We start from the raw sequence: 26,857 nt of genomic DNA, 5'->3' as shown, positions 1-26,857 counted from the left end.
GAGCCCTACGGCAGTAGCGTTATGTCTGTCGTTGTTATATTAACATCAACAACAATGGCGGTGAAAGGTTCACGTTGGTGTGATGCGGAGGTGGAGTGTTTACTGCAGATTTGGTCGGATGAAAATATTCAAAAACAGTCGACAAGACGCACAAAAACTCAGAGGTCTACGGAAGATTTGTAAACAAAGCCACACACGCGATCAATGCGTGTGACGTGTTACGGCGTGATGGCGTATGGACAGCAAGAAGCATTGGCCGGCCCTGGCAGTGTGAGTGCAAACGGGGCTGGGGCGAGGGGGGAGAGGGAGGGGGGACAAGTACCCTAAAGCACGGGTCGCGGTGCGGAAGGACAGTGTGAGTACGCCCTTAGAGAAAACGTAATTCTGCATCTCCTCTTGGCTTCTTTCAGATTGAAGTTCCAATAAAAACTTTGTCTTGCATTTTTTGTAACTGGGGTGAACTGACCTTCTAACATCGAGCAAAGAACCTGATGAAGTCTAGACACCAAAAATCATTTTAAAATATGCACTACAAAAAGAAGCGTGTGCTCACTGACTGGATGGCCCAAAAACATGGGCTCCCTGTTTTTAATCCCACCCAAGAAGCTTTCATTGAAAAAAAATTTAATCGAGGAAACGGTCGAGGACTTGAGCACAACAGCAGAGGTGTGGGCCATGATTCAGAGGTCTGGAACCAGTGTAATGCCATGCACTCAGCAGTTTGACAAACCTCTGACAGAGAGACACACAATGAGTTAATTAATTTCTTGTTGTTGTTGTTTTTAAATTTCTAGAGATCTGCTTGAAGTTATGGCACGAGCACAGCACATCCAGAACATCTGAGAGCGCAGGGAGTTCAAGGACTCAAAGAACAAAGTCAAAAAGTCATTTCTCAGTTCTCGGACCTTGACCTTTGAGACATGCAGGAGGATCCCTTATTCCAAACTGAAGTCATGTGTGTGTTGGTTTCCAGTTCTCAGAGGACGCTGGGGGGATGATTGGAGGGATGGGAGGGGGTGTCAGAAAAAAAGGTTGGAGGGTTATAAGGCATCAGTGGGCAGGGCCGCAGAAAGACGGACAAGCTCAGAGAATTCAACATTCACCGCCGATCTGCACATCCTGAACTCATGTCCTCTTTCACTTGAAGGTTAAAAGGCCGATCCGTCACAGATGATGTTCTGGCCTCGGCCAGGGAACAGCTCCATTTGCCAGTACCGAGGGTCGGCGTACACTACAAAAGGTCAGAAGAAACAACCATCAACTGAGTGTTCAGACCGCTTGACCAGCCTCACGTGACATTCAACTGTTTGATTTAAAGGAGCAGCAGAACAGAGGCGTGTTCAGTCCCGACAAAACGTAGCAAAACCGTGCACACTGTTTTCAGACTGGACGTGCCCCTTATGCAGCACGCAATCACGCCAAAGACTGAGACGTAGTTTTGAATGTTGACACGCTTTCTCCTGTTAATCAAACTGCAGACATTTTTACAGTTTGCAGCCTGAAAGGGAGCCTTTTTAATTATCATACTGTCTATAATAATATATTAAGATTTATTTATATTTATCAAGTGTTGGCACTGGTGGGGAAAAAGTAGATTTATGAAAAGTCTTTGTAAAACGATTAAAAACAGGTGTTTGGAAGGAAGATATGTCATAGTAAAAGGAAGACTAGAGAATGAACTAGTGACATTAGTAAACATATATGCACCTTTCGGAAAGTGACAAATACTTTTTAAAATTCCTATTTGATGACATCATAGCAGAAACAGGGTATTTTGGTTTGTGGCGGAGACCTAAATGTTATAAGAGACAACAAAATAGATACAACTAGTTCCAAAAAGAAGGCGTCAAAGGCATTTGACAAGATTCATGATTGATGTTTGGAGGAGTCTACTACCCCTGGAAAAAGACTCCACGCATTACTCTGCGGCACATAAAGTCCATTCAAGGATAGATTACTTTTATGAATGTAGAGGATAACCATACGGTCAGGGAGTGGGGGGGGGGGGTCATATCACACCCACTGTATTTAACAATACAAACGACAACACAATAGAAGACGACATACACTATGGAGACTCAATCTGGAAATTATGAATAATGATATAACAAGGAAGAAGGTGAGAGCTGAAATAAGAATATACATAGAGGAAAATAACAATGGTGCAGTAGACCTTGCAATTTTTTGGGATGCCATGAAGGCGGTCATTAGAGGGAAACTGACAGCTGAAATGGCATATGCAAAAAAATTAAAGTGGAGGCTTATAGAATACATACTGGGAAGTTAAGGGAATTGGAACAGGAATACCAAAACACTAATGATCCCAAGACAAGTTGACAAATTAAAGAAACAAAAACAAAAATAAATGAACAGCTGAGATTACACTTGAGGAGATAAAAGATGCAATAAATAAATAAACTGAAAAACAATAAATCACCGGGGAGCAAGGGAGTATAGGATGTTTGCAGAAGAGCTGTCCTCAATGAGGACGTCCTCAGAACAATAAAATTCCCCCATCATGGGCTGAGGCAATAATTACAGTCATTACAAAACAAGGAAAGAACACTGTGCGAGCTATAGACCAATCTCTATATTAAATGTTGACTACAAAATATATAAAAAGATTGAACTTATTTATACCAGAAATAATAGAGGAAGATCAAACTGGATTTATAGGAGGACGTCAGACGCATGATAACATTAAAAAAAATCAAATTACAACAAGGCAAGGATGCCGTCTATCACCCACTCTATTTGCTCTTTTCATAAAATGGGAATTAGAATTTAAAGTGGCTGAACATGTGGTAAATGCACCACACATCCACTAGTTTGCGGATCTGGAGGGAGTTCTGGAAAAATCTCATACGTGTTTTTTTTTTTTTTCAACCAAAGTCAAGAGTAAACAGTTTAACAAAAATCTGCCTTTTGGAGAGACTGGGGAGTTATCAATGTGGATCACTCACATATTTTCTGTAAATGTGATAAAATCAGACCCTTTTGGAAAATTGTGAATACTTGCATATAAGATTCCTATGTCTTGTACAGTACTGTATTTGTGTAACCTCACCTTGTAGAGGAAATCTACACAATGGAGAAAATGACGCACCGCCTAAGGCTACAGGAAGCTCAATTCTAAGAGAAATGTTTGAGATGGACAATATTTATGACTGAACAGCAACATAACAAAAAACTTGATGAATAAAAGAAAATGGACAGATTACTTTGATAGCGACTCCCATGTGTTTATATTTGTTTTTGTGTTTACTTGTTTTAATTGAGGTGTTATATCTGTATAACCGAAACATTCTCAATAAAAATTAAAGTGAGGAAAAACAGGTGTCACCCATGTCTCCAGGTGTCAGCCACAGGTTGAAGGAGCTGCAGTGTTTCTGACAGCGCTGAACAGGCAGAACTCGAACGGTTGGGAGTCCCTCGCCCACCACCAGCCAACCAAACACCCCGACACCCTGAAACACAAACAACTCAAAGTTAGAGCAGAAGGTTAATCTGTGGTGTGTGATGCGCTCTACTCTAAACACTAATCACACACTTTTAGGGTGGGGGGCAAATCTAAGACACCAGCAGCTGTCATGGAGAAGAAAAACCAAAACAACTTGAGTACACAAACTACTGAATCAAGAGAAAATATACAGGCATGAACAGAAAACACTGTCTGATTTGCATTATATTTGGCAATTTAACAACCACAGATCTGTCCCGAATTCTTGTTGTGCCTGCAAACAAAGACACTTTTTACTTAGATTTCCTTATTTAGTTTGGTTTGTCTTGTTGTGTCGACAGAACTGGACAGAAAAAAAGCTGAGTGTAAAAAACACAGAGCGCACTGACACAACTCCAGGGATACCGACTTTTACTTTAGCAGTTTTGGTGAGGATGTCTGGACGTGTGAACTCACCTTGCTCTGGGAGTTTGTGCTGTGGGTGACCAGGCAGCGCTGCACGATGGTCCCAGCACTGTCCAGCAGGGGGCAGAGCTCAGCCTTTGGGAAGAGCCACCTCAACACCTTCTCCCTGGTCCCAGAGCTGAACCTCCTGCATCAACAACACACAGCAACAATCACCACTGTGTCTAATGTTGTCAAAGATTATCTAACAGTATGGGTATAAACAAGGACAGATTTTCACAGGTTCAAACATATTTTTTCATAGACTACCGATTCCCTAAAATATTCCCCCACTGTAGTTATGATGCAAGTCAGGTCTGTGTCCCTCAGAACCAAGTGGACCAGTGTAGATCTCAAACAGAAATGTGTACCAGAGCAGAGTGAAGTTGGCGGGTCCTTGAGGGAGGCCGAGGTTGTGGTTCTGCAGACCGTCGTCCTCCTCCAGCAGAATGGACATGGAGCCTGAATGGGCCAAGTAGAGCTCCTCAAGCTGCTGCCGCTGGACACTGAGGGACTCCCCACCCTGTAGAGATCATTATGAACAAACCGAAACCAGAATGAACAAACATGAAACGGTTGGATGAGGGACATGAATCACACTAATACTGCTCATCATGTTTACTAAGATTTGAAAAGCAGCCTTGGCGTAGACGCATGAGTTTGATGTCATTGTTTAGCAACAAACTGTCAGAAAAATATGTATATCGATAACAGGAATTGATTCGATTGGACTCCGGTTTTGATTACAACTTGTTACCGGTTCTCAACTGGACCCAATTCTCAATTCCCAACCCTACTGAGTCATAAAACTAAAGTTCGAGCTTTTCTTCTGATTCTCTACATGATTACAAGGCCGACCCTGGCTGGGTTTGACCTCCGACCTTAAGGAGGACCAGCTGCGGCCCCCGTCGCAGAGCCACCGTCCCTCTGAGGCTCTCTGGGACTTCCAGCACAGAGGAGATCTCTGCACAGCCTGAACAGTTCACCAGATTCTGCCTGAGAGAGCCGGCACTCCACCATTCATGGAAACCTGCAGCGCACGCACGCACACGCACGCACACACACACACACACACACACACACACACACACACACACACACAGACGCGCCAAATCAAATCAAATTCATTCATTTCCCCCCCAAAAAAACTAATATTTTTATACAATATAAAAATACGTACTGACTCCTATAAATAGTCTTATACTGATGCAGCCACAGTGTGTTGGACTTCTTTTTTTATCTTTTAGATACCCAGTACCTTCTCATTAACAACTGTTTTTATGTGCACAGGTGTGTGTTCATGCTTCAGACCTTGCAGGTTGTACTTCTTGGCGATGGGAAGGGACAGCAGGCGGACGTGGCTGAGGGGGGACGACCAGTTGTAACAGCCCAGGTTGACCAGACCCAGCTGGGGGGCGCTCTGGGGGTATGTGAAGGCCAACACAGCCACCAGCAGGAAGCCCACTGCCACCAAAAACTGCAGAAGACAACAGGGACATTACCAACACTGAGAGCTTCCTCTGCAACAGACAAGTGATTTATTTTAGAACAAGCCAATAAATTAATAGTCGCTGTAAATGTCACTCTTGTCCATTTGGCTATAACATGATTACTTCCTAACACAGGTTTTAACTCTAATATGAGGCTTCCGCAGCCTGACTTAGTTCATCCAAAAGAGTAGGATGAAATGTACTGTTTACATGAACAAACAGTAATACAAAGAGATAATTTCCAAAGTGGAAACACAAGTAAGACCTTCATACCAAAGCTTCACAAGGGTCCTGCAGTGGAAAAGAAACTATTTACGTCCGATAAAAACTAAAAAAAACAAACTTTAAAATAATTTAAGACAACAACAAAATGGAAAAGCATAACCTGTAACCTGCATGGTAAGTACTTTTACATGATAAAGGCCTTCTGTCAACTAGAGGTTAACTCAGTGTAATATTTCCTGACCTTTATGGTGGCTCTCAGGATGGGGAACTGCGGAGGCTCTCTCCTGGGCTCGTTAGTCTCCAGGACCTGCTTGATGAACCTCTCGATCTCCCTCTCAGACATGCCATAGCGGTAGCCCGACTGGCGGAGGATGTCGATGCTCTCAGACAGTTTATCGTAGATACAAGGTTCGCTCATCGCCGTTCCCATGACAGCAGCAGTGAGGGCCGCTTTTCTTGGTCAAACGCGTAAATCTTCAGCTGCTGTGGGGCTCCAGGAGCATGGTGTCGCCTATGAAGTCATCGGAAATGTTAATTGCCACTTCATAACTTTCAAAACTAGCTAGCTTTCATAACTTACATGATTAAAAAGGTGTTATTATATATTTAATGCAATCTAAGCAGGGTTATAGTTTGCTATGAGTCTCAGTATGTAGTGTTTTATCTTGTGTGGTGACAATGGACTTTGTGCAAGAGCCACTTACAAAACCAGGTCCGTTATTTAGGAAAGTGTGTGAATTTTCCCTCAGGTACAAACACAATTCACATGTGGTTCAGATCTGACTCATGTATTGATAACTTCTTATAACAGTTTATAAGTTGAACAGTTAAATGTTGCAAATGGCCCAATTTATTTTAGACAGTGGGGCCAAAGTTTTCCCCAAAAATATTTTTTAAATTTCCTGGGACAATAACAAACTTCTAGGTGTCCAATTCAATTTAATTTAATTTAACCTGCCACATCATAACAAGATATTATCTCAAGACACTTTACATATAGAGTAGGTTAAGAGCACACTGACGCAATTATGATTTACAGAGACCCAACAATTCCTCATGAGCAGCAGCAAGTCGCACTATCAATAATATTATTATTAATAATCTATATACAGTATTTATCGAGCAATCTTGTGCACATCACAGGCAGGAACGTCGAACAGACCCAGCTCTAGTCCACATTGAGACAATAAGGGATGCCCTTCATGTAAAGTAATAAATGGACTTTAAATAAAAGGAAACTACTTTTACCAAATAGTATTTAGCGTTATAGCTATATTTGATAGCTACTAACACAATAAATCAGCCCAGGTGCCGCATTTAAAACAATCGGCCATATGTAATGTCGCTACAAACTCTGCATCAAAACAGTGTTATGACCATTTGTTTCACTTTTGTGATCATAACCTTCATGTGATTTATAAACTTGTTATAATACCACCACAGATGTGATGTCATCCACTGACAGCGACTCACTAACATGTTAGCTCGTGGTTGTCAGCCTTGATTAGCACGTCGCGTAAATACAACCTCAGAAGACTGAAAGTCTCACCTTTAAAGTGAAGTCTCCCGCCGTAGTGGGGATATCTTCTTTCACTACGTTAGTTACAAAATAATAAATGTTTTTCTATTTAAATAAACTAGCTTGCTAGTTAAGGTGTATTGGGCTACCACGAACAGACCGGATACAGGTTTCTATTTTTTTGGCGGACACCAACTTTAGGTTCATACTGACACCTTCTTCTTCTTCTTCTTTGTGGTTTTACGGCAGCCGGCAACCAAAAGTTGCATTGCTGCCACCTATGGGACTAGTACCTTAGTGCTCTATATTCTACTATACAGCCCAGTGTCTTTTAAGAATCTGAAAAAAAACTGCTTTTTCCCCTCCTGCTTGATCCCACTTCCAAAATACCTTTAAGAGAAACTTCATTTAATCCAATTTCTTGCAATTCTCTAAGAAGGTCTTGTCTCTGGCGATCATGTTTTCTGCAAGACATCAAAACATGTTGTACTGTCTCAGGTTCCAGACAGGAACACAAGCCACTCTGGTGTTTCCCTAAAATAAACAAGGTGCTGTTCAGATATGTGTGCCCAATTCTCAATCTAGAAATAGTAACCTGTTCCTTACGTCTTAACCCCCCTCTTTTGCAGATGTTAACTGAATCAGTTACCCTACTAGATAATGAGAACCGGTGCCTGCCTTTGTGTTCTTGCTCCCAGAGCTGCTGCCATTTTAAAATGGTTTCCTGCCAAACTATACTTTTACCCTCTGCCTTTGATAAATGTATGTTGATATCTACAGTTTCCTTAAGAGCAGCTTCCTTGGCCAACTTATCAACCTTTTCATTTGTCGCAATACCGACATGAGCTGGGACCCATAGAAACGATATTTCTACCCCTCTCCTTTTCACATCTCTTATGGCCAGAAGAATGTCATATACTAGATCTTGCCGACTCTTTGACGATCCTCTCCCAACACTATTGATCGCTGACACAGAGTCACTGCATATCAACACCTTATGGTTCTGGATCTGCTCTGTCCATTGCACTGCCATCAGGATTGCGTATAATTCCACTGTGAACATGCGTAGGAAATTTGAGGTTCTCTTCAAAGCTTGAGCATTCCATCCCTGCACAATAAATGCTGCTCCTGTAACACCTGTTTCTGGATCCTTTGAGCCATCAGTGAAAATTAATATGTGATCTTGATATTGTCCTATTACATGACACTGGAAGTGATGCACCAAATTTGAGTCAGGATTATGTGATTTAATCTCAAGTACCTCTAAGTCGATCTTTGGTACCTCCAGTTCCCATAAAGGTACTGATGGCCACAGTACTCCTGTACAAAAGTTTTTATCATATATGGACATTTCCTGTGCCACTGCCTTCCCGGTCCATCCAAAACTTGGGAATCTTGCCACCTCTCTCTCCCAGCTTTCCTGTATTGTTATTTTAACTGGGTGGTCATCCCTTTGACCCATCAAGCTGACCCAATAGTTAGCCTGAAGCTGCTTTCTCCTTAGACAGAGTGGCATTTCTCCTGTTTCTACCTGCAAAGAGCATACTGGAGAGGATCGCACCGCTCCTGTACATATTCTCAGTGCCATAGCTTGGACTTTATCTAATCCAGCTAAAACTGATTTGGCTGCAGATCCATAAACCAAACACCCATATTCAATTCTTGCTCTGATTAAATAAACATAAATTTGCTTCAAAGAAGATATATCTGCTCCCCATACTGTTCCAGCAAGACATCTCATTAAATTCATTACTTTTTTACATTTATCTACTAATTTTGATACATGGTCCCTCCATGTAAGTCCTGCATCAAAAAACACACCAAGAAATTTAAAACTTTTGACCCTCTCCAAATTCCTACCATACAGCTCCAGTTTTATATTTTCATCTATTTTCTTTCGAGTAAAAAACACAACCTTAGTCTTCTCAATAGAGAATCTAAAGCCCCATTTCCTTCCCCAGTTCTCCACTAGTGTAAGAGCTTCCTGTACCTTCTTTAGGGTGTACTTTATATTTTTCCCCCTTTTCCATAAGCTACCATCGTCTGCAAATAGTGATTTTCCAATACCTGGCTGAACATTAGCGAAAATGTCATTAATCATGATGTTGAACAGTAATGGACTAATCACACTTCCTTGCGGTGTCCCGTTTTCTACCAAGCACCTTCTAGATGTTTCTTTCCCTATTTTCACCTGAATACTTCTATTATTTAAAAAGTCCATTACCCAGTTAAACATATTTCCTCCAATTCCTAACATATGCATTTTGATTAAAAGGCCCTCTACCCATAGCATATCATACGCTTTTTCCACATCTAAAAATACTGCCACAACAGTCTCTTTCTTTACCTGTGCTTTTCTGATTTCGTCCTCAAGACATATGACTGAATCAATAGTACTTCTCCCTTTTCTAAAACCACTCTGACAACTAGTCATAACCCCCCTCTCTTCAATAAAGTGCATTATCCTTCCATTCACCAACCTTTCCATTAAGCTACCTAAGTGAGAAGTTAGAGCTATTGGCCTATAATTAGCTGGATTACTAGCATCCTTTCCTGGTTTTCTTATTGGAACAATAACTGCCTCCTTCCATCCTGCAGGAATCTTTCCTTCTTCCCATACTTTATTAAATACATTTAAAACCTTCTGAATTCCTGTTTCACTTAAATGTCTTAACATGCAATAACAGATTTCATCTTTACCAGGATCAGAGTTCTTACACCTATCCAAAGCATTTCTTAACTCTCTCAGTGTGAATGGAACATTATATTTATCCTCTGTTTTGTCTTTCTTTTGAATAATCTCATTATATAGACTCCTTGTTTCTTCCCTACCCCTTCTTTCTTCTTCTGATAAATTACTTGAACTATGTACCTTACTCAGTGTGTTCACCATCATGTCTGCTTTCTCTAGTATTGATATAGCCAACTGTTCTCCATCTGACAGGATTGGATAATTCCTATTACCTTCCATTTTCTTGATCATTCCCCATACATCATTTATATTAATAGCACTTCCAATTGAGGTACAATAATCTCTCCAGTATGTTCCTTTTCTTTGCCTTAAAGACCTTCTCACTACTGCCTGTGCTTGTTTATAATCAATCAGATGTTGAAAGTTATGAGTTCTTTTTAACCTTCTAAATGCTCTGTTCCTTTTCCGAACTGCCTCTTCACATTTAGCATCCCACCATGGAACAACTTTTCTTACTAATTTTCCTGAACTTTTTGGTATTGAAGCCAGTGCAGCCATATAAATACTGTGTCGTAACTCACTTTCATTTCTTTCAACATCATTTGTTACTTGGATTGATCTAATGTACAAATCACTTTCTTCCTTAAATTTCTTCCACTCTGCTTTTTTGAAAATCCACCTTCCATGGCGATCTTCTGAGCTCAACCTTACATCAACATCCAGTTTACATAGAATTGGATAGTGATCACTTCCAATAGTGCCTTTTCCGTGCACTTCCCATTCACATTTTGGAGCCATTCTACTGGACAGAATTGTGAGGTCTAGTACGGACTCTTTACCAGTTCTAATATCAATCCTAGTGCTTCTACCATCATTCAAACAAACTAAGTTCCTATCATTCATTAAATCTTCAATTACCTGCCCATTGTTGTCCGTCTTCCCCCCTCCCCACAGTGTATTATGGGCATTAAAATCTCCACACCATACAACATTATCTCTATCCTGACCTTCTATTTCCTCTAGTTCATTTAATGCTAGCTTTTTACAAGGGTTATAATAATTAATCACTACTATTTTCTTTTTATCTGCCCATACTTCCACTACCAAATATTCTTGTTCCTTCCCTGTACCCAACACCCTATAGGGAACACCCTTCCTTACAAAGGTAGCACATCCCCCACCACTTCCTTGTTCTCTGTCGTGTCTGATGACAGTATAGTCAGATATAACAAAATCAAATCTAGGTTTTAACCATGTTTCTTGAACACACATTATTTCTGGTTTTATACTCCTACTATCTATAAACTTTTTAAAATCTTGACCATTTGCCAACAGACTCCTTGCGTTCCATTGTAAAATTAACATATCATCCTTTCCCTACTTCCTGGTTTGAGTGCACAGCAAGACAGTCCCTTACTTCTTCCCATTTTAAGTCTACCATGCCCAAATGTTGAGTTGCTGCCTTTGTAATGATTTGAATCCTTTCAGTTTTAGATTTAACCTCAGCTGTTGCATTGATTACTCCAGCAATAAAGATAACCAAGTCCCTCTTTTCCTCCCTCTGCTTTTCCTCCTTCTCTCTGAATTGTTCTTGCCTCTGTATCCACACATTTCCTGTCGGTGTTTCCCCTCTATCATTACCTTCATTCTTATTCTTTGTTTGTTCCACTCTTTTAACTGCTTCGGCATAAGAAACTCTATCCTTCCTTTTCACACTCTGAATCTCAGTCTCCTTTCTCATTACTTCGCACCCCCAGTAGGCCGCACTGTGTCCCCCTCCACAATTACAGCATTTAGGTCTTACCCCCTCTCCACATTCTCCATAGTCATGTTCCCCACCACATTTTGCACATCTTTTTGTCCCTTTACATAGTTTAGCTACATGACCAAACTTCTGGCACTTGTAGCATCTTATTGGCTTAACAGTGAACTCTCTTACCCTGTACCTCATGAATCCAAAGTATAGCTCAGTGGGCAACTCTTTTATACTGAACTGTATCAGAACTGATTCAGATTCTTTTTTCTCAGCTCCCTTGGTTAAGCGCTTTGCACTCTGAACTGCATCACACTTTATTTTTAAGTTCTTTACCAGCTCTTTCATCTCAGTTGCCAACGGAATCCCATAAATCACTCCTTTACTCCCTTGTTCACCCACTTTTACCACCTTTACTACCACTGCTCTCCCAATAGCTTGCAGCTTTAGAGCTCTTCCAATCTGCTCTTCAGAGTTGCATCCTATTAACAAATTTCCATCATTTAGAATTCTAGCGTATTTTACCTCGCCAACCTGATTCTTAATTATTTTTGTCAGTTTTATTGGATCTAAATTCTTCACTCCTGGCTCTTCAAACCTCACCACGACATTCAATTTATCCTCACTCTCTTTCACTTCCCTAGTCCGTTTTGCTTTATTTATCCTCCTTGTCTGCCAGTGCCCATCGTCTTGATCCACTTCATCCATACTGCAACAACTATCTTCCTGATTTTCTGCCATGGTAGAGAATATGTACAAGCGTATCGTATACCGGACCTATACAGGTCGTCGGCCGATACTCTCGCAAAATACTCTCTCCACTAGATCTACTCTACTTCTAACTATCCTTGAAAAATTATTGTGACTTTTATTTATACAAAACAAAGCAAAGCAATGCAAACTTCTTCTAATCGCCGAACTCAAACGCATACACCGCTCCTCCAAACGAAACAGTCCCAGCCATACTGACACCTACCGTACTGGAGTAACTGTATGCGGTTATCTATGCTGGTTTATGAGTCTGTAAAAATAAAAGTAGAATACTTTTAAAACAAATGTTTTAAAAATCCGCTGATCATCAAGAACTCCATGGACCTTTTCCATGTTATGGAAGATAACAGTCCTAGTTTATTTCCTGTTGCAGTGAATGTGAACGACATCAACTGACAGGACGTTACCAAGGACCAAGGCTGTTGCCTAGCAATGGAATTCCATTGGAAAAGGCCTGTGACTCCTTTTGCTTCACTTTATCTCCGTTTATCTCCGGTGTGAGGGTTCATGTTGATCACCTGGGAGTAATACAGGAGAACACTGTAATCAACTTTGGATACCAGCAAAGTCAATGTATCACTGCGTCAAGCAACAGTAAAAGCATATGACGGTGAGACTATGGATCTGAAAATAGCACAGTGTTCGCGCCAAGCTGTAGGCCTAAATCCATTTTAAACTTGCATTGGAGACTGTTTAGAGCTTTATCCATAGGTTTTTATGGTGTTATTCTTTTTATTTTTTATTCTTTATTTGCCAATTTTAACAAATATAATACAAAGTATGCAGTATGGCATCATGCTTGACAAAGATAGAGGTGTATGTAAAGACAGTCAGTTCTCCTTTCAGTAAACAATACACATTTCATTATAATGACATTACATAAGAATACTTAAATACTTAATAAGATACAAAGGTATAGAAAAAAGACATTAAATAAGGCATAAATAAATACATGTTAAGAACTTAAATTAAGACACGGGCTGTTCTGTTATAAATCTTCAAAAAAAAAAGTAATGTAATTTATCTGTGGTATAATTTCATTTCTTATTATTGATAATCTGGATATACTCAAAATAGTTACCGTATTTTATTTTGAAGGGATTAAAGTTTGGTCGAGATTTGGAGAATTTAGCTTTATGGATATGATGCTTCAGGCTATGGCGTTATTCAACTTTATGGGAGGCTGAACCCCCGTTTCATAAGCTCTTCATGTAACCAATCACAGGACAGATACACTTCTCAAACAGGACCAAAACAACGCATATCGACCAAGCAGAGATCAGCCTGTCCAGAGGAAGTCCCGCCTCCTGCTCTTGTTGCTTGTGCAACACATAAACTGTGTTTATAATCGTTCCCTATCACAGAAGTAGTGCACTAATAGAGAATAGTGAGTAACTGGATGAATGAGGTAAGGATTTTGAACACCGCTATAAATTTTATAATAATAATCACATACTTCAGCGCACTTTGCACATACCTTTGTTTATTTTGGTAACCATTGTTTCTAAACTGTATGTCTTTTTCTCATATGTCTTTCATGTGTTCAAACTTGGTCATTAAAACTATGGCAAGCACTTATAACATTCAGTCGAATCACACTCCTATCTATAATCGCATTTTAGATATTCATAATACCGTATCTCCTAGTTAAAATGTAATTCTTACTAGTCAGAAGGATAATTCCAGATATCCACACTGACATTTTTCCCATTATCAGTCTTACTACTACAAATGACGTCACTTTTGCCATTAATGTGTATTGGTCTTTCAATTCTCCACAGTTACACTTTAGATATCTAGAATGATCATTCTGGTTATCTGTATTGTAATTCTTACTAGGAAAACTTGCAGTTGTACATATCCTTAAAGACATTTTAATAGTCAGAATGGATTTTGGATAGTCAAAATTACATTCTGGGTATCTGAAATGTTTTTTCATTTGGATATCTGAAATTAAAATTATGACTACTAACAAGTGGATTGTAGATATCTGAAGTAGGAGTTTTGCCTTGTAAGTATTACATTACAGATATCCAGAATGTCCATTTGAGATATCTAACATGTAATTGTGGATATCTAGCATTGAATGCCCAATACGTATGTCATTGTTGAGATCTGAAATATTATTTTAAATAGGAATAATTTATTTACAGATGTCTGTAATACATATCGAGTATAGATATTAAATGTAAAAATCGCTTGTCGTAAGCTGATTCTAATCATGAAAACATTTTATTTTGAAAATTGTCACCGGAAGTGTTCGTTGGTAACCATGTCAACCTTGACAAGGTTTATGCAACGGACAGGCGGCAACGTTTATGAAACCAAACCAAACTTCGCTCACGTTTAACGTTTTATCCTTAAATCGTGAATTATCTTCTTCGTTTTTCCCACAGAAACCAGCAGGTTAAACTGGTTTAAACCGGTTTGTACTGGTGTCGCGGTCAGCGTGTTGTTATCGGAGGTCAGCGTGTCTCTAGTTGAAACCAGCCGTCCAGATGCTTTCCCCGGGCAAAACGGTCTCCTCTCGGCTGCTCAGGCCGTTCTCGAGGCTTCATCTCTGGCTAGGCTCTGGAGGTAGAGCCGCCAGCTCTCAGCAGAAAGGTAACATCCGTCCGGAGCACGTTAGTCTGGTTATTTGGACATACAGGGCGGCTAGCAGCACCAGGCTAATCACCCAAATGACGCAGTTTAGTACCGAGACAGGAAACTTTCTAACTATGGAGGACTAAGCATGATTTAAGTCTCAATGAATCAATAAATGTGTAAATAAATACATGCATGAATAAATAAACACAGAAATAGAGGAATATATAAATGCTTAAATAAATAAAGGCACGAGCAAATGTATACATACAAAAAAATTAATGTATAAATAAAATAATCAATACAGGCTTTACATTTATTTCTACTTTTTTGTATACAGCATTTCAGAGTGTTTGTAAACAAAATCGTCAAGACACTTCCGGGTGGCAGGACGCGAGCAGCTTCACTGACCTGAAGCTGACCAGCTGCTACTGTAGACAGTGTTACACAGTTAAAAACGAAGATGTGTGTTGTGTTTGGGTTGATGATTGATTCCGCCTGATAAACAGCTAAAGGTGTAGGGTTTTATCGATTTCCTTCAGAAAAAAACAAATATATATATCCAGCTGGACCAGTGGATGAGGAGGTTAAAGAGTGGACGTGGTCAGATACATTTTCTCACAGAGAACAGATCTGTGTCACCAGACGGACAATTTCTGGCTAAAGTCTATCAAACTTCCTGTTTAACTTAAGGTGACCAGATTTCTGAGGAACATCCGCGGACACCTGACCGGTACTAAGTCAGTTTGTGATTCAACATTCATTTGATATTCAGAATAATAAAAAACTATTATGCATTTAAACCATTTCATCATAAAGACTAATGTTCATCATGTATCACAAGGCTTATTTTTGAATAATATATATTTTTTAATGTTTTTTTTATTAAACTTAAATCTATTGTGCTTCCTTATCTTTTGACCTGAAGATGTCAAACCACTTTGGCTTTGGCCTGTGAGTTGTAAGGTGCAAAACTATACATGGTTTTTGGTCAACATTTACGTTTTTTAATTTTTTCTTTATTCCTTTTTCAGATCTTTCAGTCACAGTGAAAACCGGGGGCTGTCCTCGGAAACCTGGGACGTCTAGTCACCCTAGTTTAACCTACAAATATAAATGATGGTGTAATGTTTAGAGTTAATTTAATAGTGTTAAACTAAAGTCTAACTTCTCATCTTTGTAACCATATATCGTTTTAACAGCCTGATCATCCAGGTCTTATTAAACTCTGAGTAAAACCACCTGTCTGTCTGTCTGTTGTTGTTTTTGCTGCAGAGTTGATAAAGAAACATGAATTGGAGAAAGATGAGCCCCGCCCCCTCTACTTGGACTTCCAGGCCACCACGCCCATGGTAACTCTTACCAACCGTGTTACAGGCTTTACCCACTGATGTCTTTCACCCATAGTTTAACGTGTGTGTGTGTCTGTGTAGGACCCGCGGGTACTGGACGCCATGTTGCCCTACCAGGTGAATTACTACGGTAACCCTCACTCCAGAACTCACGCCTACGGCTGGGAGAGCGAGAGCGCCATGGAGACAGCCAGGAAGGTAGAGAGAAATATATTTTATCATATTATATATTACTATATACAGTTATTTAATTACAGTGCAATCTACAGTTGAGATCAGGATTTGAGAGCCACTAATACATACTGGGTTGATTCTGAAATACTGATATTATTTATTGTTCATAATTTGATAGAATATCAGTTGTGGCTATCCCACTGCTGTCCTAGCCCTTTCCTTTATTTTATGAAAAAAAACAGTGAGCAAAAGTAGAGAAAACTTTCAGATCCCTCCCAGTAATTGGTGTTTATCTGGCACTTGGCACATTCACTTAATAGTTGGACACACCCTATTTATCTGCAGCTCTCCTGGTTACTTTGCACAATGGCGAGCTGCTCTAAGGAGACTCAAACCCTGAGACAGCAGGTTGTCCAGATGAAGGATAAAGGGATGACCCTCTCAGCCATCAGAGAGAGGTTCATCCCTTTGGCAGAATATTGATACTTTACAAGGACACAGATTCATTTAAGTCCCTCAAAAAGGCCGGCCCACCTAAAAAGAGCATGAGAGGACAGGAATATGAGAATACTCTCAACGGGGAATCAGTTCAACCCTGCAGCTGGAGTTGCTCACCAGTTCAGTGCTGATCAGGTTAAGGATCTGTCTCTGCATACAGTGTCTCATTGTTTAAGCCCAGTTCAGACCAAATATTTGCAACGAGTCGAGTTGAAACTTGCAACATGCAGGTCAGCAATGTTCTAAAACCTTCCAGTTCACACAATTGAGACAAGGTGAGACGGTTTATCGTCTCCATAACAACGCCTCTCTGTACTTCTGCTCTAACCTCCAATTTTTAAGGCTTTTTTTCGTAGCTGGATATAATTTGTAGCATTATAAAATATTAATGAGGACAGAGACAGTGAGATACCCACTACAGCTGCATTTATATAGAGATGAAACAGAGAAAATAACGTTTATTTCCCTGATTCACTTCCGTGTTCTGGATTACTGTGCTCACTCTCCTTATTTATTGTAATGCTCACGCGACCCTTTCTCTCTTCGTCTCTCTCTCCGTCTCTTTTTTCTCTCTCTCTCTCTGCCACGCTCGTTGAGCCTCCGATTGATTAATTGGCTGTTGAAACAGGTGTGTTACGTTCTAAAACCAGCAGCCTGCGATTAGACAAGTTGAATCACTAGCGACATCATTAGCCGGCAAGATTCGCAACTAAACAGGTCAGTTCACACCGCTGCAACTTTCACCTGCGACGTTCTAAAACCGTTTTGTTGTGTTTATCTTTGGTCTGAACTGGGCTTAAGACGTTTTGGACTGAAGGCCTACTCTGCAGTGACCAAACCTCTCATCAGCAGAAATAATAAAAAGGCTAGACTTACCTTTGCACAGGAGCATGTTGTGTGGATAGAGGAGAACTGGTCCAGAGTGACTTCAGTGATGAGAGTATGTTTAATTTATTTGTGTCTGATGGGAAACATTACAGTCTTTCCCCTCCCATCATATTGTGTGTGTGTGGGGGGGGGGGGGGGGGGGGCTGCTTATTGAATTGTATTTTCTGAATAGCGTCAGATCAAAACAGGAGTCATTTAAGGATCCCTTTCCTATAGAACAGCTCTATATTTTGTCCTTTTAGTAAACAAACTAAACAGCCTCATGTTATTTATCTTATTTACACGGCAGCATGTAAATTCTGTCTCTACATTGTTGCTTGTTTCCAATTCTCAGAAAAAACGACAGCGTTGGAGATTCACTTGTTCAAAGATCGTTTGATAATTTGTTTGGGAAGAGGCTCCACTCCTAACAGGAAAAACGAAACTGAAACTTATCAGAGATCCTTTATTGTTTAGTTTGAGAAGACTATAAAAAAAAAAACCAGAACAGAATTAAACAAACTTTCTAACTTCTTTCTTTATTTTGTTGATTTTTGATTTAACTTTGGACAGTTTCTGTTGGGGAACATTATTTGGACCTTTTGGACAATTATTTAAAAGACATTTTCTGATGCTGAGTGTAGCTCATTGTGCAATACACTGATTTAAACTGAGTTTGCATTGTGGCTCTGATTATTGCTGTATAATTGTGTCCTTCTGTAACACTGATTCATTTACCCGTGTGGGGATTGACCTTTAACACGAACCTAACCATTAAATTGTCTGATTAAACACTGACTAGCACGCTAAGAAAAGAACATTCAGGCGATCTGCTACAGTGCTTTGGAAACGCATGAAAACCACGATTCCTTTCATTTTTTGTCTAAATAAATAATTTTGTATAAATTCTACATTTTTGTAATTACGTTGTGAATCCTATATAGCATGATGTGCATCATTTAATTCGATCTGAATTTCAGGAAAATACTGACTGTGTGTTGTCTCTCTCTCTGAGCAGCAAGTGGCTGATCTGATTGGAGCGGATCCTAGAGAGATAATCTTCACCAGCGGAGCCACAGAGTCCAACAACATGGCCATCAAGGTCTCACCCTGCACCTCCTCTTCAACACTTCCTCTTTTTTAGCTCAGACCGTCAGTGTGTTACCTACAGTAGATGATGGTTAGCATCCCACCAGTTTAGAGAAGCAGGCAGGAGTCCTGACATGCTGTGAACTTGGGCAGTATTTTAGACACAATCCATTTCATATTAAATATATGCTATATTTAGAATATCTTTACTGCTTTACTTTGCTCTCAGACAGCTCTTTCCTCTAGTTTCCACAGAAGTTTCCCATCTCTTTCAGTAATTGCAGTGTAACAGCAGCTGCAATTTCCCAGCATAACACAGTGCACACGCAGTTATGCTTATGTGTAGGAATACATTGAGAAGATAAGCCCAGCTTTAAAAGTAAAAGTGCAATAAAAAAACAGCACTTAATTAGAACATGGTTTGTGATGTCAGCAGTGACCCCGCATTTCTCCATCCTGCAGGGCGTGGCCAGGTTCTACCAGACCAAGAAGCGTCATGTGATCACCACGCAGACGGAGCATAAATGTGTTCTGGACTCTTGTCGAGTTCTGGAGTCTGAAGGATTCAGCGTCACCTACCTGCCAGTCCAAACGAACGGACTGCTGGACCTGGAGGTACACGTAAACATAGTAGTGCAGAGTGAATGCATACAGAAAACACACGGAAGTCATTGTTTGTATTAAGTGTGTGTGTTTGTGTGTGTTCAGCTGTTGGAAGCCTCCATCCGTCCTGACACCTCTCTGTTATCGGTGATGACCATCAACAACGAGATTGGAGTCAAGCAGCCCATCGAGGACATAGGTAACCATGGCAACATGTTATGGAGTCAGAAATCAGATATCTGAAACATCCGTAAAACAGACCACCGTGACCATTACCGGCTGTTAAGCCTGACTTAACACCCTTTCAGAATACAATTTCCGGGTCCAAATGCTCCGTTGAAATAAAACAGACACAACGGCTGAGCATGTGAGCAATTACGATCATCTCTAACGTCAGTTAGACACCTTTTTCATCCATAAGAAAGAGGTTAAATGACAATTACATTGTTTTCTAAAACTCGGGGAACACGGCACTGCTGCGTTGTAAAAATACGAGGCTTGGACTGGCTTGGACCCGGAAATTATATTTTGAAAGGGTGTTACGTCATGGCTTTACAGCCTGATAGAGCCTTCACCATGGTCTTGATGGTTACGCTTTATGTCCGCAGGTCAGATTTGTCGCTCTAAAGGTGTCTTCCTCCACACTGACGCCGCTCAGGCTGTCGGGAAGATTCCCATAAATGTCACAGACTGGAAGGTCGATCTGATGTCCATCAGCGGCCACAAGATCTACGGACCCAAAGGTTAACCATTGCATTTCTGTAGATATAACGCTAACTGTTAGCTCATTAGACAACACGAGGCAGTTTATTTATACATCACGTTTCATTCATGTGGTGGTTCAAAGTGCTTTACAAATTGAATAATAAAATTAGAAATCGTAAACATCTCAGAAGTCGAAAAACATGCTTAACTGCTTTACTGTAAAATGTAGACTTCATAATAAATATGGTCATTTATGTTTGAAAAATCTGTCCCCACCACAGCATGTAATGATAGAACAGATGAGGCTTGAGTTTCGATCCTTGTGGTACTCCACGGTCATACTGACCTGCTTGCAAGTTACATTGCCGATGTGCGTGTGTACAGGTGTGGGGGCTTTGTATGTGCGTCGCCGGCCACGAGTGCGCATGGAGCCGCTGCAGAACGGGGGCGGGCAGGAGAGGGGCCTGCGCTCCGGCACTGTCCCCACCCCGCTGGTTGTTGGGCTGGGAGCTGCCTGCAGCATTGCACAGCAGGAGTTGGAGGTAAAACAAATCCACCCAAACATACAGAGTAGAGCTGCAATGATTAAACGACTAATCGATCAAACGAAAAATAAACACCAACTATACTGATAATGATTCATTTAATTTTGTTGTGCACTTTACAATGGCAATATAATAAATATATTAATCGTTATCATTTAAGTAATTTCAGTAGTTTTCAGCCTCAAACGTGGAGATTTCCTGCTTTTCTCACTCATATTAAAGTAAACATTTTTGGGTAAAGGACAAAATAAGACATCACTGTGGATTCTGAGAAACATTTTTCACTATTTTTCCAAACAATTAATTGAGAAAATAACCGGCAGATAATCGATAATCTGTTTGTTCTAGTCACCAACTAGTTAGTTGCAGGCCTGATTATGTGTGTGTTTTCCGTGTGTGTGTCTGTGTGTAGTATGATCATCACAGAGTGTCCATGCTGGCTAATCGTCTGGTCCAGAAGATCATGTCTGAGCTTCCTGACGTCATCATGAATGGAGATGCAGAACAACGCTACCCTGGTACACACACACACACACACACACACACTGAAGTAAAACTCTTGCACAAAAACACTGCGCTGTCACATGTTTGAATTTCAACCAACATGAACTTGAAAGTCCTTGAACTTAATGTTCTGTTTGAAAAACATCACTGCTCTGATTCTGACCAATCAGAGCAGTGTTGTATTGACACAAACCTGTGACTGCAGTAGAGAAGGCAGACAAACTTATCTGTTTGTTTGTTTGTTTGTTTATTTTTCAGGCTGTGTCAACTTGTCCTTTGCATATGTGGAAGGGGAGAGTCTGTTGATGGCGCTGAAGGATGTTGCTCTGTCATCTGGGAGGTCAGACACACCTGTTAAATAAGTTATGTAGTTAAATTTTAGATGTAACTGTACCCAGATGAGTTCCTGAACATTAGTAGTGCTATGGAGCAACATTTTTACCAGCATGTCCCCATTTTGTTTGTCATTCACGTAGATGCATGTTTGTGTGAAGGCAGCAACAGATATTCTACATTATTCTGATAGCAAATGAGGAAACAATGCACAATTCAAAATATTGTAACAATTGTGAATAAAAGATGGACAAATGCTTGTTTGTGTGAACACAGTGCATGTACGTCAGCGTCTCTGGAGCCATCGTACGTCCTCAGAGCGATCGGAGCTGATGAAGACCTCGCTCACTCTTCCATCAGGTAAAAAGGCTGACAGCCTCACTGTAATCCAGGTGTCAAACATATTAGTGGTTTGATTTTAATATGAATAATAATTATAAATATTTATTATAAACATAAGAGGGGGTAGGACCAGAACTTAACTTATTCCAATCCTTTTTGAACATGAACAATATTATTTGAGTCATGTATTTATCACTTAGGATTCTGAGGATCCCATTTGCTTGTTTTTCTTTTTTTTGCTTTCATTTTTACTGCTTTATTTAGTTTGTATTATTATTTTTCTATTAACATGTTCAATAAAGATTCAATGATGATGATGGTGGTGGTGTGTGTGTGTGTTAGGTTTGGCATTGGCAGGTTCACCACAGAAGAAGAGGTGGACTACACAGCAGAGAAATGTATCCACCAGGTCAACAGGCTCAGAGAGATGAGGTGAGTTCAGCTGGACAGATAATTCTGTTGTTGTTTTTCTAACTCTGATCTTATTTTGATAGTTTTGTCCATCATTAATGTCAGTATAACAACACTGTACTCAATAATAAAATCTCTTAGGGCAGCGTGACACATAAAAAAAGAAGTCTGAAACACAAGCAGTTAGACAATCAGACAGATTGGAAACAAACCATTTTTTGTAAAAGAAAATTAAACTTCAACCTTCTGTACTTACTAACAAAGTTTTCCTGTGCAAGAATGGAATTTTACTGGTTACCTTCACATAATGTGGTTTAGATAATCGGAATACATTCAATGTTTCTTTCCAACCTGTCTGTGTCTCTTGATCCATCCGACTTCTTTATAGTTATAGTGACTTTGTTCCCAGATCTCAGATACCAACTTGATGGGTAAACAATGGCAATATTATCTGTAGGTGTTCTAAATGGTAATAATGTTCTGGATAACGCCCAATAATCTCACTCTCTGACTCTCTCTCTGTCTGTCAGTCCTTTGTGGGAGATGGTTCAAGAAGGCATCGATCTGAAGAGTATCAAGTGGACGCAGCACTAGACTTCTCCCACTTCCTGTTTACTTCCTGTCGGATGATGATGATGATGATTGATTCCTAGTGAACCGTGGGAATGCACTAGCTTTTCCTTCCTGTACACAAACACGCACAAACTTCCTATCTGACTTGAAGTCTGTTTGTAACTGTAGCCTTCTGTCTCAGTAGAAGCCCCTCTTATTGCTCTAATTATGTTCAGAGAGTTGACCAAACATGGCAACCTCTGCTTGTGAGGTCCTGTATTACAAAGTCAGTTTATCTTAGTCTTACATGGCTTCACTCTCAGTTATCTCTGTGTTTTCTAATCCAGCTCTGAGCAGGTTCACAAGAAAGAGGAGTTTATAATAACAGTTACATTTAACACCATCAGCACCATAAAGGTCTTGATATGACTTGAGATGAAACTGAAACCAGCAAGGAAATTATATAACTTTTCTATTTGATTTTTACTTTATTGCAGGTGTTAAGATTAAGTATAACCAAAGAAATGAAAGCTAAATTAAACAACAAAAGTAATCTTAAATTTTGAATTATATTATTGAGTTAGCCCCACAGCGTAGGTTACCATAAGCCGTATTTCCATTTAACACTTCCAGTATAGTACCTTTAAAACCGTACAGACATCTACCAAAACACTTGTTCTGTTTTGCATTTCCACCGTAGACAGTTCTTTTAAATGTAGGCGGGGTTGTTGCCAGATGGTAAGAGCTGTGTTAACCACGCATGTAGCGTGCATACCAATCGCGGACTGCAGTGTTTCTAGCTCCACCTTTTGTTATCAGATCAGTGTGCTATAGGTACTTTAACAAAGGGGTAGTAAAAAAAACAAGACAGAATGGAGCGGTTCTATTGGTACCATCCACAACTTTTGACATTGGAAACACAAAAATAACTTCTGTGTAATGAACTGAACTTAAGTGGACTGCTTGATGATACCAGAAAACCACAGAGGTGGTCATTCTCTTGTGACAAAGACTCCTACCAATGTGTTGAGTGGAAACAAAATAGGAGCAGTGGCCCGTGTTACTTCAGTGAGGCAGAGCTGCAGCCGAAGGAAGCAGACCCAAATTAACTCATCAGTGACGATTTAATGATTCACGGATAACTCTTTGAGTCAGAACTTTCATTTGATGGTTCAAGGATTGTCTCCTGCTCTGTTCACATGATACACTGTCCTCTGTCTTGAGATTACTCTAAAGTAAATTTGCACATTAGTTTTTCAGTAGTCAATAAACTGCAGCATCATGCCAGTTTATCAGCAGTGTTCACAGTGTTAGCAGCCACAGTTTGATCATTTAGAGTCTGGAACACTCTACAAGACTTTAGCCGTGATTTGACCACAACAGCTGGTTTTCAAGGTGGTAGAGAGTAAAAAACAGCTTGGGTCCAGTCTCTGTCACTCTGACTGGAAACAGTGTGTTCTGAAAGAAAGAAAACTTTTTAAAAAAGGATTTTAAAAGTCTTCTATTGTTTGTAGATGTTCCTGGCAAATTTATTAGACTCAATCTACTGTTACTCTCATCATATACATTATTAATATTATTCTAAGTGCTGCTTCATGGTTATGCAATAAACTGCCTCATGGTTATGCAATTAACTTGTGTTGTTGTTTTTTTATGTCATGTTTACTTTTAATTACATTTACATGGATGAATGCTTCATATAGCCTGAGCTAGTTTGGACATCTTGGCCTGTGCACAAAATCCTGATTCTGATTCTGAAGAGGGGAAACTCCCCCCTCAAGTGCCAGTAAACTCAATCAGAATCAGAAATGCTTTAATGATCCCCGGGGGGAAACTATTGAAATGATTTGAAGATACATTTCTCAATATTAATGACAAATATAGCTTCTGTTACTACACTGTAGAAGCATTAGAACATTTATTTTTCCAACTACATGTGCATATCTTCAGGACTGAGTTTCAGTTGGGTCTCAAAAAACATCTTAGCAAAAATATTACATTTAGAGTTGTATTCAAACATCCAAATTTACCTAAGAACAAACAGTATTTAATTAATTTGCTAGCCTGGCAGGGAGAGGAAGCAAAAACGTGGGCGTGGAGCAGGCTTGCTAGCCCAGCTAAGAAAACAGGCACACAGACCTCTGCTACCATCTATCCTCCTTAACCCCAGATCCCTGGCGGACAAGATTGATGAGATGCAATCACAACCGCCTCATCTGTGACTGTTATCTGATTGTTAATGACTCCTGGCTACACCCGCAAATCCCCGACTCTGCAGTGTAGCTAGTAGACCGTAACTTGCACCGCCATGTTCGGACTTAAGCCTCCGGTAACACCTGGGGGGGCTGTGTGTTTAAGCGCTTGAGGGCTGGTGTTCAGACAGCAGAGTTATCAACACCTATTGCTCATCGGGCCGAGAGGCCATGTCTGTCCAGTGCCTTTCTACCTGCCGCGGGAGCTAACAGTAGTCATTGTGACTGCTGTTTACATCCACACAAATACTAACGTTAGCACGGCACTTGTCCAGCTTCAGCTCATGGTAACAACAAACAACAGAGGGCCCATCCTGATGGCGTACACATCATTGCTGGGGACTTTAACAAAGCATGCCTCAAGTCTGTTCTCTCTAAATTCCATCAGCACATCAAGTGTGCAACCAGGGGAGAAAACACACTTGATCACACTTACACCAACATTAAGCATGCCTTCAGAGCTCCCCCCTCCCCTACCTCCGACAATCAGATCACCTCTCGCTATCCCTCTTCCCGGCCTACACTCCCCTCAGGAAGCAAACAAAACCAGCCCCTCTGACCTTCAAAGCCTGGCCTGGAAATGCTCTCTTCAGGACTGCTTTCCCTGCACAGAGTGGAGTGTTTTTGAGGATCAGGACCTGGACACATACACCAAGTCTGTCCTTTTCTACATCAAGTGCTGTGTACAAAATGTCACAGAGGATAGATGTATCCGGGTCTTCCCGAACAGGAACCCCCGGATGACTAGTGAGGTCCAGACCCTAATTAGAGCTTACAACTTGGCCTTCAGGACAGGGGACAGAGCTCTCTACAGCACCACCAGAGCTGACCTGAGGAGGGTCATCAAACAGGCCAAGGACTCCTGACAGAAAACAACCCACGACAGATGTGGAGGGCCATCGAGGCCCTAACAAACTGCAAAGGCCGCTCACCTCCCACATCCTTCAGCAACAGCAGCACCCTGGTAGAGGAGCTAGCTGGTAGAACAGCTTCTTTGCCAGGTTCAAGACCACCATGACACACCTGCAGTCACTGCCGCCCACTGAATCCAGCACTCCACGGCTTTCTCTTCAGGAGCATGAGGTGAGGAGGGACCCGAAAGCAGTGATCCTCACCAAACTCTTCAACCTCTCCCTGACACATGCCACCATTCCCACCTGCCTGAAGGCCTCCCCCACCCCCCAAAAACATGTGATGATGATGATGATGATGAAGCCCTTTATTTGTCACTAGTCACAAGTACCAGCGAAATTGCAGCGCCACCTGTCCAAACATACATGTACATACAATGTGACAGAGGGGTAGACAGGACAGGAGGCAGGGATTGGATTGAGAAAGTTACAGCATAACATGAGGAGAGGGAGGAGAGAAAAAAAGGCAACCCCCAGACTGTACTCCAGAGGGAGTGCAGTGTGCACCTCAGCAACAAGCACATAATCACTCTTACAACAGAAAAACTCAAGACTAGCAACAGGGAGGGGGCGAGGGTGGGGGGTGTAACCCAGGATAGACAGCAGCCACCCGGTCCTGCAGCCATATTCGGCGCTGGTCACGGACCCGTCTGTCTCACAGGGGGGGTACAAAGCTGCAGAGACGTGGGAGAGGGGGAGGAGGGTGGATGCATATCTGTATAAATGTATAATGTCACTGTATGTGTGAGCCTGGGTCGTCACCCCGCCCGGCGTCACAA

The 26,857-nt window shown here is 40.8% G+C and overlaps 2 protein-coding genes across 4 annotated transcripts; one reads left to right on the top strand and one right to left on the bottom strand.

Annotated features, from left to right (window-relative positions):
* Nucleotides 1-396: 396 nt before the first annotated feature.
* Nucleotides 397-7,301, bottom strand: cUnh6orf89 (chromosome Un C6orf89 homolog). The gene is made up of 8 exons (XM_083938413.1): nt 7,169-7,301; nt 5,861-6,130; nt 5,216-5,381; nt 4,786-4,934; nt 4,276-4,427; nt 3,917-4,052; nt 3,344-3,467; nt 397-1,231 (listed from the first exon to the last, which is right to left on the bottom strand). Exons 2-8 carry the CDS (start codon nt 6,047-6,049, stop codon nt 1,149-1,151), a joined length of 999 nt encoding a protein of 332 aa, XP_083794539.1. The 5' UTR covers nt 6,050-6,130; nt 7,169-7,301; the 3' UTR covers nt 397-1,148.
* A 6,405-nt stretch (nt 7,302-13,706) lies between these two features.
* nfs1 (NFS1 cysteine desulfurase) lies at nt 13,707-24,543 on the top strand. 3 transcript variants are annotated; one of them, XM_083938437.1, is made up of 14 exons: nt 13,707-13,762; nt 14,751-14,958; nt 16,216-16,292; nt 16,374-16,490; nt 18,850-18,933; nt 19,383-19,535; nt 19,629-19,722; nt 20,132-20,266; nt 20,613-20,770; nt 21,186-21,291; nt 21,536-21,617; nt 21,887-21,970; nt 22,295-22,384; nt 22,894-24,543. In XM_083938437.1, exons 2-14 carry the CDS (start codon nt 14,853-14,855, stop codon nt 22,955-22,957), a joined length of 1,350 nt encoding a protein of 449 aa, XP_083794563.1. In that variant the 5' UTR covers nt 13,707-13,762; nt 14,751-14,852; the 3' UTR covers nt 22,958-24,543. The 3 variants fall into 3 exon arrangements, with proteins under 3 accessions (XP_083794563.1, XP_083794562.1, XP_083794564.1); XM_083938436.1 differs by lacking the exon at nt 13,707-13,762 and having other exon boundaries at nt 14,641-14,958; XM_083938438.1 differs by lacking the exon at nt 13,707-13,762 and having other exon boundaries at nt 14,888-14,958; nt 15,975-16,292.
* Nucleotides 24,544-26,857: the final 2,314 nt, after the last annotated feature.

This window comes from Echiichthys vipera (assembly GCF_963691815.1).
Source record: "Echiichthys vipera genome assembly, chromosome: X".
Classification (NCBI taxonomy): Eukaryota; Metazoa; Chordata; class Actinopteri; order Perciformes; family Trachinidae; genus Echiichthys; species Echiichthys vipera.
The sequence above is the reverse complement of the archived record's forward strand: the minus strand, read 5'-3'. Positions and strand labels throughout refer to the sequence as shown.